General features: G+C 44.9%; 1 protein-coding gene across 2 annotated transcripts in view; it reads left to right on the top strand.

Annotated features, from left to right (window-relative positions):
- CYP71 (cyclophilin71) overlaps positions 1-14931 on the top strand; it is a 46793-nt gene extending 31862 nt beyond the window's left edge. For both annotated transcript variants that reach the window (XM_086800905.1, XM_086800906.1), the window contains exons 8-13: positions 12219-12395; positions 12542-12759; positions 12870-13002; positions 13100-13323; positions 13832-13985; positions 14082-14931. In XM_086800905.1, the coding sequence (XP_086657031.1) occupies positions 12219-12395; positions 12542-12759; positions 12870-13002; positions 13100-13323; positions 13832-13985; positions 14082-14165 (990 nt within the window). In that variant the 3' untranslated portion in view covers positions 14166-14931. The remainder of the gene's footprint in view (positions 1-12218; positions 12396-12541; positions 12760-12869; positions 13003-13099; positions 13324-13831; positions 13986-14081) is intronic.
- Positions 14932-15589: the final 658 nt, after the last annotated feature.

Here is a 15589-nt window from a genome sequence, read left to right as displayed (position 1 = left end):
GTGGAATCAATCATGCTTATGTAAAATCTAACGTTGCCTAAGTCGTCGTTGAAGCCGATGATGATTTGAATGTGTCTCTCGATGACGATGAAGATTGAGCGGAATCAATGAAAACTTCTTTGATTTTGCTCATGGAAACCACTTCCAAAAAGGACCAAAAGTGCATTACTCTTAACTCCCATGTGAACGCGTGTAACATGCAACGGTCTTGATTGTGTAACACACAACAAGACCTTCTTTATACTTTATGTTGGTGAGCATGAAGCAATCTGCTTTAATCTTTATACACAGGAGGTAGAGCTGTAGAGAAAGAGATCGCAAAGACGACACCAGATTGGGTCCCAATATACCCACTGAAGGCCCCCCTCCTGCAAGCAAGAGTATTTGCTTTATTACTTTGGAGAACTGTCACAATGCAGAGATCTTATTGAGTATGACTAACAGAGACTACCAAACGCAAGGATGCTATAGAGCAGACGTCTGCTGAACCATCAATCAACTTTGAAACCACTTCGGATAGCCATATGCGCATCCAGATCTGTTGAGGGAGATGCACTACTGAAGGCTGGATGCTGAAGCAAAATTTGGGGCTGCCTATGGAAGCACTAAGTGCTTGACTGAGATTTATGCATGCAAAAGACCAAAGTCTTTAGGCATGCACGTTTCATTCGTGCTTGAGTAGCACAGTGCAAACCTGCACACGACGAGGTTTGGGTAGTTCTTCCTCCGCTCCTGCAAATGAGGACGCTCCAATTGCCTTGTCATAGGACACTAGAGAGCCCGAGCTTGATGACGAGGGAAACATCCTTAGCGAAGGTGACTTCCACGAGTGCTCCGATGGGCACTCTTCTGATGGAGATGATCCTAGCAGGAGCTCTGATTTTGATTGTGATCACTTCTCCATCTAGCCTCCTCTATCTAGATTCTAGCCCCAACCCTCTAGCCTCTCTTTTTTGTACACCACTTCTTGTACTTACTACTACTTGTGCCTAGAGCGCCTCGCATTGTATGACTTAGCCTATCATCTATGTATGTTTTCAACTTGGTTTTAATGGAATTTTGTTTTGTGTCATGTGACAACTTGTCTTCTCTTTGAAATTGAAAATATTGAAGTTTGTAAGTATTATTTTAAAAGACGGTATTTTACCGAAGTTTGTGTCCATAGTTGTATCGTACAAACAACTATGGGCACTTGTTCAACACATGGGTTACACACATGATGGCTTTCATCCAAAAGGTATAAGGCAACTTCCGTGTTGTCACCATAGATCTCGCCATCTCCATGAGAGACGTGTTCTTTCTCAGTTACACCATTTTGCTTTTGTGTATGAGGCATAGTAGCCGGGAAAGCACTCCCGTTCTGCGAACAAACATCGAATTCAGCATATGTTTTGTTATTGTTTTCATCTTGTACATGAAGAATCAGGTGCTAGCCAGTGGAGAATCCCCGGGCACCCGCAAAGTTGTATCTGAAGCAGACTCCTTTTTGGTAATCTAACCATCAGCCCATCTTCTGGCCCCTAGTGTGGTGTATTGTGTAGAGCTATATTCTTTCTCTCTTCTCTGGCATGTTCGTGTGTTTGATCAGTATTCATGATTGATAAGATTCCCATGTTACAGTTGCCCTTCTGCCACATCATCTCTAGGAAGTGCCTACCATAAGCTTTGACACCCCTTCGTCTTTGTTTCTCTTCTAATCCCATTTCAGCCAAATCAGTCTATGACAATCTAACGGCATCATTATGGAAATCATACATTTGCACTTACCTGCCTGTTGTCTGAGCATTGAAGTCCCCTAGTAAGAGTATGAAACCCCCCCCCCCCCCCCCCCCCCCGTGACTTGGTTGAACACAATGCTAATCAATACACTTAAATACACTAAGATTTGAAGGACACTTGCTCATATACAAGAAGTAAATTGCTGAATTGACAAGAGACACACAATGAGCCGGAACGGCCGACCCCTCCCTTGAGCAAATTGTATTACTATTGGAGAAATTCAATACATAGCTTCACGAGCATCCATCGCCAAATCCTCCATGTCAATGCATATGAAATTCAGCATTAAGAAAACAATGGTATGTCGATGTAGATCACCAAGGAGCTGCCTTGATGCCCGGCCCGACTTCAGTGCCCATATTCTCTACCATTGGCTCTATGTTCTACCAAGCAAGGTAGCAACATCTTCAAGAGCACATAGGACAAGAGAAATACTACACAGGGCGGCTAAACAAGGAGTCTTGCCCTTCTACTGAATAAGTAATGACAACACATTGTCCAATTAGCTTACCAGTCTTCATAGAAGTTGTTGTAAGCGGAAGCCTTCGCGTTGGAAGCTTTAGAAGTGTTGATATCTTCGATTTGCCGCAATCCTTCACGACAAAAGTCTTCAAGAGGCTGAAGGGAACCCTGGGAAAGCTTCCCCTATGATTCAATTTGAGAAAGGAAGGTTGAAATTAGGGTTTTCAGCAAAAAGACCAGAAATTACAACAAAAATGAGAGCTGTTTTGCTGAATTTCAGTCATTGGGAATGAGTAGGAGAGTGATTAGCACTTGGAAACACTCTTGGAAGCTTGGAAAACACCCTAGCAAGTTGGGTATGGCTATGGAGAGCTTGGAAATGGAGAGAAATGGTGGAAAAACAGAGTTTTCAGTCTCCAAAAATCCTCATGAAGAGAAAACACGAATTTTCTCTTAATAAGTAAGTGAATTGGGATCCAATCAGGTGAGAGGACATGGGGAGATGCCCATTTATGTGAGTAAAAAGGGAGGATCAGGTCCTGGACATTGAGTCTTGTCCGCCTCGGGACTTCAGTGAGTGTGAACTTGGAAGGGGTCATAATTTATAAGTGACTTTTGGGCGCCCAAACTTTAATGAAGTGGGAACGCACTCACTTATAAATATTGGCTAAGTCCTAAGGGCTATTTGAGCCTAGATTGGGTAATACTTACCACCTGTTCACATGCCACACAACCATGTCAACAAACAGTTTCACACGCACGGTTCACGGGCGGGCGTCCCCTAGCCCGGAACTACACATAGGTCATGCAGGCATGAAAACAGCATGCAATTTCATTTGCAGGCAAGCACATAAAGATGCTATGCAATGCAGCATTGGCATGAGCAATTTCCGTTCATGAAACCATATAAGACCAGGCGTTTCCAGGCAAGTATATGCGATGCCAGACCCAGTGGAAAGCCAATCCTCCAGGCGTTTCCGGGCATGTACACAAAGGTACAAGTCCCAGCGGAAAGCCAAGTCCTCCAGATATTCCGGGCATGATAACGTCAAGTCCCAGCGGAATATCATATCCAACTATACAGCATGACACGTGTCAATCACATGCATAGGCACATTCCATAAGCCATGGACACCAATCCAATATGTACATAGTGTGAAAGCAAGAGTGAACCATTCGGGTGGCCAAATGGTGACATTTCCCCCCGCTTCTAAATAGTTGTCCGCAATTGAAATGCATCCAAATATGTCTGAAGCACATGCGGGCAATCTTTGAAGAACTCTTCATCTACCCATTTAGCATCAATGGGAAGATAGTTCTTAAACTTCACAATGTAACGCCTCACAACTTTGCCTGCAGAGCAAGCTTGCGTTCCTTGTGATACACAATCTGCTCTGGCTGCAAGATCTCCTCAAGTTCATCCACTTCTGGTGGATCCTCAATGACCATTTCACTGGGCTCCGGCCCTACATACTTGCGAAGGAGACTCACATGAAAAGCATTGTGTATGTGCCAATGACTAGGTAATGCCAATCTGAATGCCACTTCATTGATCTTCTCGATCACTCGAAAAGGCCCATAATACCTGGTTGCAAGCTTAGGATATGCACCCTCTTTGCCAGGCCTCTTTGCAAGTCTTGCTTTCTCAAATTTCAGCAATACCCAATCATTCTCTTTAACATCCAATTGCCTTCTATGCTTGTCGGCAGCCTTTTTATGCTTGTCTTGTGTCGTTGCAATGGCTGTCCGCACCTGAGCAAAAGCAATATCCAAGTCTCTTACATACTCATCAGCTGCAAATATCTCATCCTTTGTGCGAAGGATGGGTGGCAAAACCACCTTACCATAAACAATCTCAAACGGGGCCTTTCCCGCAGATACATGCACTGTGTTGTTGTATGCGAATTCGACAAGCGGTGAGTACTTCTCCCAAGAAGACTTCTGATCCGCCACATAACATTTCAAGAGATCCAACACGGCTGAATTTGCAACCTCACTTTGCCCATCCGTTTGAGGGTGATAAGCTGATGAGAAGTCCAATTTGGTGCCCATATTATCAAATAAGGCCCGCCAAAAGAGACTTGTAGTCCTGGGATCTCTATCCCCCACAATGGACTTCGGCATTCCATGATGTTTGAACACTTCTGCAAGATATATTTTAACCATATGCTCAGCTTTGATGGTCTTTTTGACCGGCAAGAAATGAGCTTGCTTGCTAAACCTGTCCACAATTGTCCAAATTGCATGGCTGAAGCAAACCTGGTGCCTTTTGCCTATCAAATTTGACCTTACAGGTGATACATGCACGTCATGTGCCTCTATGTCCTTCCGCATACCTGGCCAAAAGAAATACCGCTCAATCATGTGCGTAGTAGGCATTATGCCTCTATGACCAGCATATGGAGGAGCATGGCATTCATCCAAAACCTTTTGCCTCATGTCAGACACCACACATAGGCAATTATCTTTCATGAGATAACCCTCTTTGATCACATATGAGGCATGTGCATGACCAGCCATCAAATCAGCCCAAATAGTGGCAAAATCAGCATCCGTATGATACAAATCACGCATGGTAGACAAGTCCCCATGAGAGGCAACCGAGATAGCTGCTACATACGGCTTTCGTGACAATGCATCGGCCACTACATTCTTCTTTCCCGGGGTGTGCAAGATCTGAAAATGAAACATAGAGAGGAAATTGGCCATCCTCATATGCTTCTCTGATAACTTAGTTTGAGTAAGAAAATACCTCAAACTCTGGTGATCTGTCTTCACAGTGAAATCAGCCCCAAGAAGATAGTGTTTCCATATAGTAAGTGCATGAATTACAGCCAAGAGCTCTTTCTCATATATGCCAAGAGATAGCTCCGCATCATGCAACCTACGGCTGTCATAAGCCACGGCGTGTCCCTCTTGATTAAGGATAGCTCCTATGCAATTTCCAGATGCATCACATTCCACACAAAAAGACTTTTGCAAATCCGGAACGATCAACACTGGACCATGAGTAGTTGCATCTTTCAATTTGAGGAATGCATCTCTCTCTACATTAGTCCATTTGAACACGGCCTTCTTCTTTGTAAAATCATGCAAAGGAGAAGCAATCCATGCAATGTGCTGTAGGAACCTGCGATAGTAAGCGCATAATCCAAGAAAACTACGGATCTCATGCACCGAACTCAATTCGGGCTAATTCCGAATTTCATCAATCTTTGCCGGATCCATCCGCACTCCATCTTTGGACACAATATGCCCAAGATAATGTATCTCTGACAAGAAGAACTCACTCTTCTTTGCATTTATGAAGAGTTTATGTTTATGGAGCTCTTCAAAAACAATAGCCAAATGAACTTTATGCTCTTCTTCGGTCTTCGAGAAGACTAGGATGTCATCAAAGAAGACACCTGTAAATTTCCTGTATCCACGGAATATGCGATCCATCATTCTATTGAATGTAGCCGGGGCATTTGTAAGACCAAAAGGCATAACAAGATACTCATAAAGCCCAAATGCTGTCCTGAAAGTAGTTTTGTGTACATCCTTAGGCACTACACGCACTTGATGATATCCACTCTTGAGATCAATTCAGCTAAAGCATCCCGATGCATCCAACTTGTCAAGGATGTCGTCTATGCGTGGAATCGGAAACCAATTCTTGATGGTAAGCTTATTCAAAGCTCTATAATCCACACACATACGAAAGGATACATCCTTCTTTTGAACTAAGAGGACGGGTGAACAATATGGGGAAGAGCTTGGCTGAACCAAACCTTACTAACAAAGGCAGCCCCTGCTTCAATTTGAGGACCCATGTCCTCGACTTCAATACCCAAAGCATCTGAGTGGATATGAAATTTTCAGATACACAATCATCAAACATGAACAAAGCGGGCTGATCTTTGAGTTGTCCCTAAGCTTTGCATACAACCCTATCTTTGCTATCATGTGAAGTGTTGCCCTGCACATCCGGAACCATATGCACATTAGGCTTCGGTACATTAGCATTTTCAGCTTTGTTCTTCTTATTTGGGCATGCTCTTGCCATGTGCTCAGTGCTGCCACAAGTAAAGCATTTGCCTTCACGCATATATTGCTGCTCCTTCTTAGCACTAAGACCAAAGTTTGCCGGTTTATAAGGGCGCTTTTTAGCAAACTTATTTTTAGCTTTTTGACCTGATTTGGCTTGGTTTTGGTCCCTTCTAGGTGGCTGTCCATCATTTTGCAGGTTTTGGACAGCCCTCTCTTTGCCTTGAAATGAGGGTTTAGCCTTATTGGATCGACTCAATTTGAGTTCCAATTGCTCGGTGGCGGTGGCGGCTGCGATTAATTAGTGTAAGGTATGACCAGGATACATTTGTAATCCCGCTTTGTACACGGGTTGCAATCCCGATTGAAACCTTCTCTTCCTTTCCGCCTCGGTGACATGCATAAATGGAGACACCTCCAAGAGCACTTTCCAAAACTTTTGTACATATGCATTTACCGATTCCCCCTCATTTTGCTTTACCCGATCCCACTTCATTGTTATCTCATTCAATGCATTGGGAGGCAAGAATTGAGCATAGAACCTCTCCTTGAATTCTTCCCATGATCTAATAGGATTCGGTGAGAGCTTCTCCGTGAGCCACCAATGGGCAGCAGTGCCTTTCATGAACATGCTTACATGCCGGATCATGGATTTCTGAGTGAAATCCTCATCACTGAAAGCAATATCAAACTGGGCAATAAAAGCAAGTGCCTTTGATGCATCATATTCTCCATGATATGTGTCAAACTTCACAGATTTGTCTCCGGCTTTGAAGTCACGAGACTTTGATGCATGTGTGTGCATCTCAACATGTTTTCCCCCATGTTTGTCGATTGGGACAGCCCCTGTAACTGGCATCATTTTTGGACCAAAAGGTGATGCATAAGGCATAGATACATGTGCCCTATAAGCATGAGGCATGGCTGGCCCCTCAACATGCATTGATACATTTTCAGCCATAACTTCTCCCTCACGAGCACACTCGAAGGCATGAGTGGCATGAGAGATACGCGGAATACCTGCACCAACAGAAAATTGCAGCCCATGTTGCATGTGTTGTGCATGCACATTTTCAGCTGGCAATGGCATTTGACATACATTTTGACCACTGCCATAAACATTGTATCCTTCACGGGCTACATGAGGTATTCCTGCATGGCGTGAAGTCACTGATTGTTCCTCTCCCATAGTATGGAGATTTATCCTCTTAGACATAAGTTCTTGTTCGGGCACCAGTGGGGATTCCAAGACATGTGGGATGGTTGCCTTTTCTACATAGGCATCCTCGGTACGAGCCAAGTATGCACGTGCTGCATCCCTCGGTTGCATGTGCAACTCTTGAGCAATCATTGCCATTGCATGATCCATATAAGATTCAGCTTTCTTGGCCTTCAAACGATCATGTAGCAATGGATCCTCGCGGCGATAGAGATTCCATTCTTCTTGTTGTGCATGGAGAAGAGCCTGCATACGAGTAAGTTCAGTCCTCAAGACTATGGACTCTTCGTCTTGCATCTTCTCTTTGCCACGGGACGGCTGTCCCACATATTCATGTTCCCTATTGTGCACCACATGAGTTTGCTCATCCTGTAAAGCATTGGAGGCATGCATTTCATTGTCCCTGCCTCTTGTATTAGCATCTCCAACATTCATTGTATGGCTGTCCATAATGTTCTAAGTGTAGAGATAGCTAGTGTTCACGGTGATCGTCTCTCACGATAGAAGTGAAAGAGAACTGTATGCTCTGATAGCAATGTGACTTGGTTGAACACAATGCTAATCAATACACTTAAATACACTAAGATTTGAAGGACACTTGCTCATATACAAGAAGTAAATTGCTGAATTGACAAGAGACACACAATGAGCCGGAACGGCCGACCCCTCCCTTGAGCAAATTGTATTACTATTGGAGAAATTCAATACATAGCTTCACGGGCATCCATTGCCAAATCCTCCATGCCAATGCATATGAAATTCAGCATTTAGAAAACAATGGTATGTCGATGTAGATCACCAAGAAGCTGCCTTGATGCCCGGCCCGACTTCAGTGCCCATATTCTCTACCATTGGCTCTATGTTCTACCAAGCAAGCTAGCAACATCTTCAAGAGCACATAGGACAAGAGAAATACTACACAGGGCGGCTAAACAAGGAGTCCTGCCCTTCTACTGAATAAGTAATGACAACACATTGTCCAATTAGCTTACCGGTCTTCATAGAAGTTGTTGCAAGCAGAAGCCTTCGCGTTGGAAGCTTTAGAAGTGTTGATATCTTCGATTTGCCGCAATCCTTCGCGACAAAAGTCTTCAAGAGGTTGAAGGGAACCCTGGGAAAGCTTCCCCTATGATTCAATTTGAGAAAGGAAGGCTGAAATTAGGGTTTTCAGCAAAAAGACCAGAAATTACAGCAAAAATGAGAGCTGTTTTGCTGAATTTCAGTCATTGGGAATGAGTAGGAGAGTGATTAGCACTTGGAAACACTCTTGGAAGCTTGGAAAACACCCTAGCAAGTTGGGTATGGCTATGGAGAGCTTGGAAATGGAGAGAAATGGTGGAAAAACAGAGTTTTCAGCCTCCAAAAATCCTCATGAAGAGAAAACACGAATTTTCTCTTAATAAGTAAGTGAATTGGGGTCCAATCAAGTGAGAGGACATGGGGAGATGCCCATTTATGTGAGTAAAAAGGGAGGATCAGGTCCTGGACATTGAGTCTTGTCTGCCTCGGGACTTCAGTGAGTGTGAACTTGGAAGCGGTCATAATTTATAAGTGACTTTTGGGCGCCCAAACCTTAATGAAGTGGGAACACACTCACTTATAAATATTGGCTAAGTCCTAAGGGCTATTTGAGCCTAGATTGGGTAATACTTACCACCTGTTCACATGCCACACAACCATGTCAGCAGACATTTTCACACGCACGGTTCACGGGCGGGCGTCCCCTAGCCCAGAACTACACATAGGTCATGCAGGCATGAAAACAGCATGCCATTTCATTTGCAGGCAAGCACATAAAGATGCTATGCAATGCAGCATTGGCATGAGCAATTTCCGTTCATGAAACCATATAAGACCAGGCGTTTTCAGGCAAGTATATGTGATACCAGACCTAGTGGAAAGCCAATCCTCCAGGCGTTTCCGGGCATGTACACAAAGGTACAAGTCCCAGCGAAAAGCCAAGTCCTCCAGATATTCCGGGCATGATAACGTCAAGTCCCAGCGGAATATCATATCCAACTATACAGCATGACACGTATCAATCACATGCATAGACACATTCCATAAGCCATGTAGACCAATCCAATATGTACATAGTGTGAAAGCAAGAGTGAACCATTCGGGTGGCCAAATGGTGACCCCCCCCCCCCCCCCCCCCCCCCCCCCCCCCCCGCGGCTCTCCTCCTTTTCCCCCTTCGATGGCGCACCCCTCTTTGGTGAGTTTCTATGTAAAAGACTACATCTCTATCTGTGTATCTCTCTCTATGCGGATAGGGGAGAAAGAGAGCAAAAAAAGAAACTTATATTAATGTCTTCAAAAGACCACTAGGGTCTATGAAAGAAAGAAAGAAAGATATATCAACGTCTATAAGAGGCCAAAGTGGCATATGAGACAAAAGTACCAATACATCCAAAACTCAAGAAAACTAAATGTCCCGAGTAGAAAATGAAGAGCATAAGCTGAAAAACAACTAGTTATAACATGTGGCCTTATACAACTGCCAGAAAAAGGCATATCCATCCCATAATGTCACTCATCCCATAATGTCTTGCATAGGTCGCCAGCATAGACAGGGTGGAGCGCTGAGGTCATGCCAGTTTCACCTGTATCCTCTGATAATGTCTCGACTGGGGCCGCGGCCCAGCAGGTCGTGGATGCCGTGCTCTACATAGCTCTCCAGCTCTGTCCAGGGTGACTCAAGGTGGCTGTGGGGGGCCAGTCGACGTGTGGCCAATGGTGCGCTGGCTTGTGTCTCAGACATGTCCTCCCTGTCTGGAGCGTAGGATGTGGTCTCAATGTCTGCGCAGCTCGAGGAGAAAAAGCCGCAACGCTGGTATGAGTAGTCCATCACTCTAGACAGTGGCCCAAATCCATCTCGGAAGAGGCAATGAAAGCGCCCCCGGATCTCGTAGTACACTGGGCACCGACATGTGTAGTGCTCCTCAGTCTCTGGCTCCAATTGACAAAGCTGGCAAATCTGATCCTCAGGGGCAAGGGAGACGGCTCCATGTCAACCGGTCTCTATCCTCAACTGATGTGAAGACGTGCGGATCTGGCCAATAGCACATCTGACTCCATGAGAGAGGTGAATGTCCATGTACCTCGGGCGGACAACAAAACCATCAGGGGATAAGTGGAGAAGATGCTCTTGGTAGAAAGCCATCTTTGTCCCTAGCGGCTCGGCCGGTGTGATCCATGTGCGTGCTATGTGTAGCTGAATGATATCCATCCTGATGATCTTGTTGAGCTCACTCCGGCTCAACTCCAAGAAGGGGGAGTCTAGGCTATACTGTAAAGGTGGAAGGCGGTCCATATGCATACCATGTAGCTGCAACCATGTACCACATAAGATAGTCCGGGCAGAGATGGGAGCCCCACTGATCATAGCCGAGGCCCTCTTCTAGACGGTCACTTTCATACATAGGCTATGGAGCCTCTCCAGGCACAGATACTCTAGACTCGCGCTAGAGTCGTCCAGACAACTCACATCACAGGGCGACATGGAGTGCTGGTATGCCCAGACTAGCACTGATGATTTACTCCTGATCATGCGAGAGATCATCATCACTAGTGGTCTCTCCATGTGCTCCCACCCATCATAAAACTCCCCTCCATTTGAGGCTGGCTGCTCTGCTGTAGATCCACTCCTCCGCCTGTGATAGAGACTCGGCCCCCAGATGGGAGCGCCGTACAAAAGCGCTGGTGTAACCAACGTGTCAAATAACGAGAGCTTCGTTCGAGGCTCATGAAACTGGATGTGTGTACACTGGCTCTCAAGGGCTTCGAGTGCAGCATATCCTCTAGTCAATCTGCCCTCGGCCGCCCTCCTCATGGTAAAGCGTGGTCCTGCAAAAGTTAACCCCAGGTAGACATATCTGCTGACTCTCTGTACTGTCTCCCCACCATAGGTGAACTCATGCCCGGCATTCATCATTGTACCAGCCTTTCTGTGGGACATTCTTCCTGGAGGTGTGACAAATGGGCGAGTGTGAGGGAAGTACATGGCAGCTGACGTGCAGAGTGTCGAGGCGAACTGTGTCGTGAAGTCCTCCAGTGGTACATGTGGGTCCATGTCCTGCAGAGCACTGTACAAGTGGTTGGTGTAGGCAGATGCCGCCTCTCTGGTGAAGTGGTATCGGGGGTGTCTCTGGGGGCCGCTCGGTGGTGGCATCGGATCAAAGCAGCATGCAATGCTGAAGGAAAGGTATGCATGATCGGCAGCTACAGCGATGGGGCGAGGTGAGACTGTAAAAGACTATGTACGGTATGAGAGAATGGTCCCAGCAAGTAGTCCACTGTACTCACACCGGGTCTATCTGTCGTGGAGCGTGCTCTCGGCCGCCTGCTGTGTGCATGCTTATGTGAAAAGCATGTGAAGGCTCCTGAACCTGGCTACCATTGAGTATGGCCAATCTGTGTGCTCCTCCTAGCTACAAAGTATCCATGGGTTACAATGATCCTGGTAAATAACATAAATGAAAAAGAACCTAAAACTAACAGCATCAGCTGCATACAACTAAGTAGTGGGCTAACTGAGGTATGGCCTCGACAACTAGAGAGATTGAGGCTCATGGGATGGTGGCATCATGGAGAGTGGAGACCCAGCCTCCTCAAGAACTATGTAGAGCTCCTCAATATCCACCTCTCGTGGTATTGTGGTGCCTTTGGAGAGAGAGAGAGAGAGAGGTGTGACTGATTTTTGATTCAGGACTACCTTTTTTGTTTCAGGTGGCTCAAGACTTGCAGAGGAGTGATGCACCTCTCTACAGGCTGGATGCGATAGATTTCGGGCGTAGAATGGCAGTGGAGAAGGAGATTGAGAAAACAGAGAAGGTTCCGTCACCAAATGCGGTGTTTGATGAGAGCAGCAATTTTTTGTTGTATACCTCTCTTTTAGGGGTTAAGGTATAAGGCTTTTCTCTTCATGGGGAGTACACTAAGTGTACCCACAAGGAACATCAAGAGACTTTAGCTGCTCATCTTATCATGTATAAGAGATCCTTAAACTGCTTTCATTGGTCAGGCTCTCATGCTTTACTGTTGGTTTTCAGATCGTGAATTTACACACCAATAAAGTGGCAAGGATTCTTGGCAAGGTTGAGAATACCGAAAGGTTTCTAAGAGTAGCTCTTTATCAAGGTGAAAGTGGTGGTAAGAGAGTCAAAAAGCTACCTGGGGGTGCATCAAACGCCACAGATGACCGTGAGCCTTTTGCGGATCCAACTCTGGTGTGCTGTGCTTTCAAGAAACATCGGTTCTATCTTTTCAGGTGAGAGAGCTTTGTATGAAAGGGTTTTGTGAGCTATTTTTGATGGTTTTCTTGTTTGGCACTGGAGGGATTCAAGTGTAGATTAAAAGGTGTTCCTGGCTTGTACACAGCCGTAGAGAACCCGAGGAGGCAGAAGATGCCTCAAAGGGTCGTGATATCTTTAACGAGAAACCACCTCCAGAAGAGCTGCTGGCTGTATCAGATGTGGGCAAGGCCATCACCACTTCTTTACCAGACAATGTGGTATGCTTAACACGGCCACTTCTCTACCAGATAATGTGGTATGTATGGTTGTTGGGCAACACTGGCTAATGCAGTTGAATGGGCATTTCCTTTTCAGGTTCTACATACAAGCTTTGGGGATATGCATATAAAGCTTTACCCAGAAGAGTGTCCCAGGACAGTTGAAAACTTTACTACTCATTGTAGAAATGGATACTATGATAATCTCATCTTCCACCGCGTCATCAAGGGTTTTATGGTGCAGACCGGTGACCCTTTAGGAGATGGAACAGGTGGACAATCTATTTGGGGAGGAGAATTTGAGGACGAGTTTCACAAAAGGTAACAAGTTATACACACCTTGTTTAGGTTCATCCCGGGTCTTAAGGGTGCCCAGCCCCTGGCCTAACCCTTGGGGTCTTGCACGTGCTGGTCTTGGGCCCCATGGGCTTTACACAGCCCTCAAATCTACCCCAAGCCTGAACATCTTGTCCGTGCTGATTTTTTTTGCTGCAACTGATGTCCGCTATGCTCCTTATCATGTTCCCAGCCTGCACATTCTCCTAGGCCTCTGCCTCTGAGCATTATTTTTTCCCATCACAGGCGTCACCTACTGCTACCCTAGTGCATCCCCCATGTGCTTGGACGCAGTGATCTTAGTCCTTTATCAAATAGGGCTCACAAGGGTGTGCAACGCTTCTAAGTATAACCTTGGTAGACATGGCACATGCGTCTGAGGCCTGATGCACATGGCCTGCAGCCAGTTTGTGAACTTATACATAGGCCAAAGTGGCGTTGAGATGATAAGAGTTACATCATTCAACTGACCTAGCTATCTTGTCTTGAACAGTTTAAGACATGATCGACCATTCACGGTTTCAATGGCGAATGCTGGCCCCAATACAAATGGTTCTCAGTTCTTCATAACAACTGTTGCTACTCCTTGGCTTGACAACAAGCACACGGTATTTGGGCGTGTTGTTAAAGGCATGGATGTTGTGCAGGTACCCTTATTTCAGTTGACTGCAAAATTTTATCAGAGTTCAGCTATCTGCTTGTATGTGTAGCAATCCTAATATGCAAACTTACTGTTATGGCAGGGTATAGAGAAGGCTAAGACAGACAAGAATGATAAACCTTACCAAGACATTAAGATATTGAACGTAACAGTCCCGAAGTCATAGCAGCCACAAATATAGCCACCTTTGCAGCTTATTTATCGTGGCATGGCAGACACTGCTCCCTTTATTTTTCTACTCACAGAATTTTTGAGGACATGAAAGTCACATGTAAGATGTTTGTTGGAGGATAGGAGGGGGGCGGCATGTTCCAAACGAAGGAAGGGAGAATACCATGTATATCATCTTTTAGAGTTCAGTTGGTGGTATGTCACAAACGGGAAGCACCTATTAAATTTGCAGGAGATGCAATAACATGTAAGAGTTTTTTTATTGGAGTCTTCACATGCTCTGGCCATTACAATCCTTAAGACCCATGCATTTTTCTCCATCCTATTCATGTGACATTATGGGTAGCTAGACGCACAACATAGGAAGGGAGAAACTTGAGCCAACCACTGAACCGTTGAGTTCCTACAAAACCTAAGGAGCTGTATGGCAATGCTGCTGGTGAGAGGCAATCAAGGCTGTGTAAGTCTCCCCTTTTTTTTGGAGAGCGAGAGAGTGTTAGTCCCTTCTTTAAAAGGGACAAACTTCTAGAAGGGACAAACTTCTATATTTGTATTCGTGAATCTTGTACTAAAGTAGAGATCTATATACAAACTTCAGAAGCCAACTGCATGGCTTAGGTGACCTTTTTCAGCAAGGTTGCATTTCTTCATTGTCATTGGAGCGTTTGCAACAAGCAAGGCTGTATGCAATGATCTATTTTTACTACCATTACTCTCTTATCAATATTGTGAATTGATTTTTATGAACACTTTACTAGTTAGCCTAGTGTATGCTATCCAAATGTGGTGTTTGCTAATAATTATAATAACCCCCTTGTTTTATTTTCAAGACAAAGCAAAGAAAGTGGTTACTAGTTATTTATTTTCATAAGAATGAACCTTGGGGAAAAAATCTGCAATTGTTCTTAGCAAGAAAGTCTAGGTAATGCAATCTTATGTGTGCTATATGGTGCACCACCTTCATGCTGCCTGCATGCACGTGGTTTTTTTTTTTCCAGACGAGATTTCTATCAAGTATGGAAAAGTTTACAAGATGGGAGATTTCAGACCAAGCAAGGGGGAAATCTCAACCAATCTGGTGCCTTGTGCTACTAGCAAGGTCTCAAAAATAAAAGAGTGAAAAAGATGCCATGTTCCCATTCTCACATGAATTTGCCATGTTTTCTCTTTGCAGTCCTTGAAGATCCTTGAGTCTTGGCCCAATGTGTGGATAATATCACACCAGATCATGCAAATGCATTGTGTATCCCCCCCCCCTCCCTTTTGTTCTTCTTTGATCCTTGCTTTGGACACGAAAGCGAGTTTGTATCTAGCATTTGAAGGTTGTTTTTTGTTAACTAATAGAAGGATCTTGTTCCTGGGAAAAAAAAAAAGAAAAATGCATTGTGTATCATAAACCAAAGTGCAAAGTGCCCTCCA

This window comes from Cibotium barometz, chromosome 7 (genome assembly GCF_041138505.1).
Source record: "Cibotium barometz isolate CiBa-2024 chromosome 7, ASM4113850v1, whole genome shotgun sequence".
In the NCBI taxonomy this organism is placed as follows: Eukaryota; Viridiplantae; Streptophyta; class Polypodiopsida; order Cyatheales; family Cibotiaceae; genus Cibotium; species Cibotium barometz.
The sequence above is the reverse complement of the archived record's forward strand: the minus strand, read 5'-3'. Positions and strand labels throughout refer to the sequence as shown.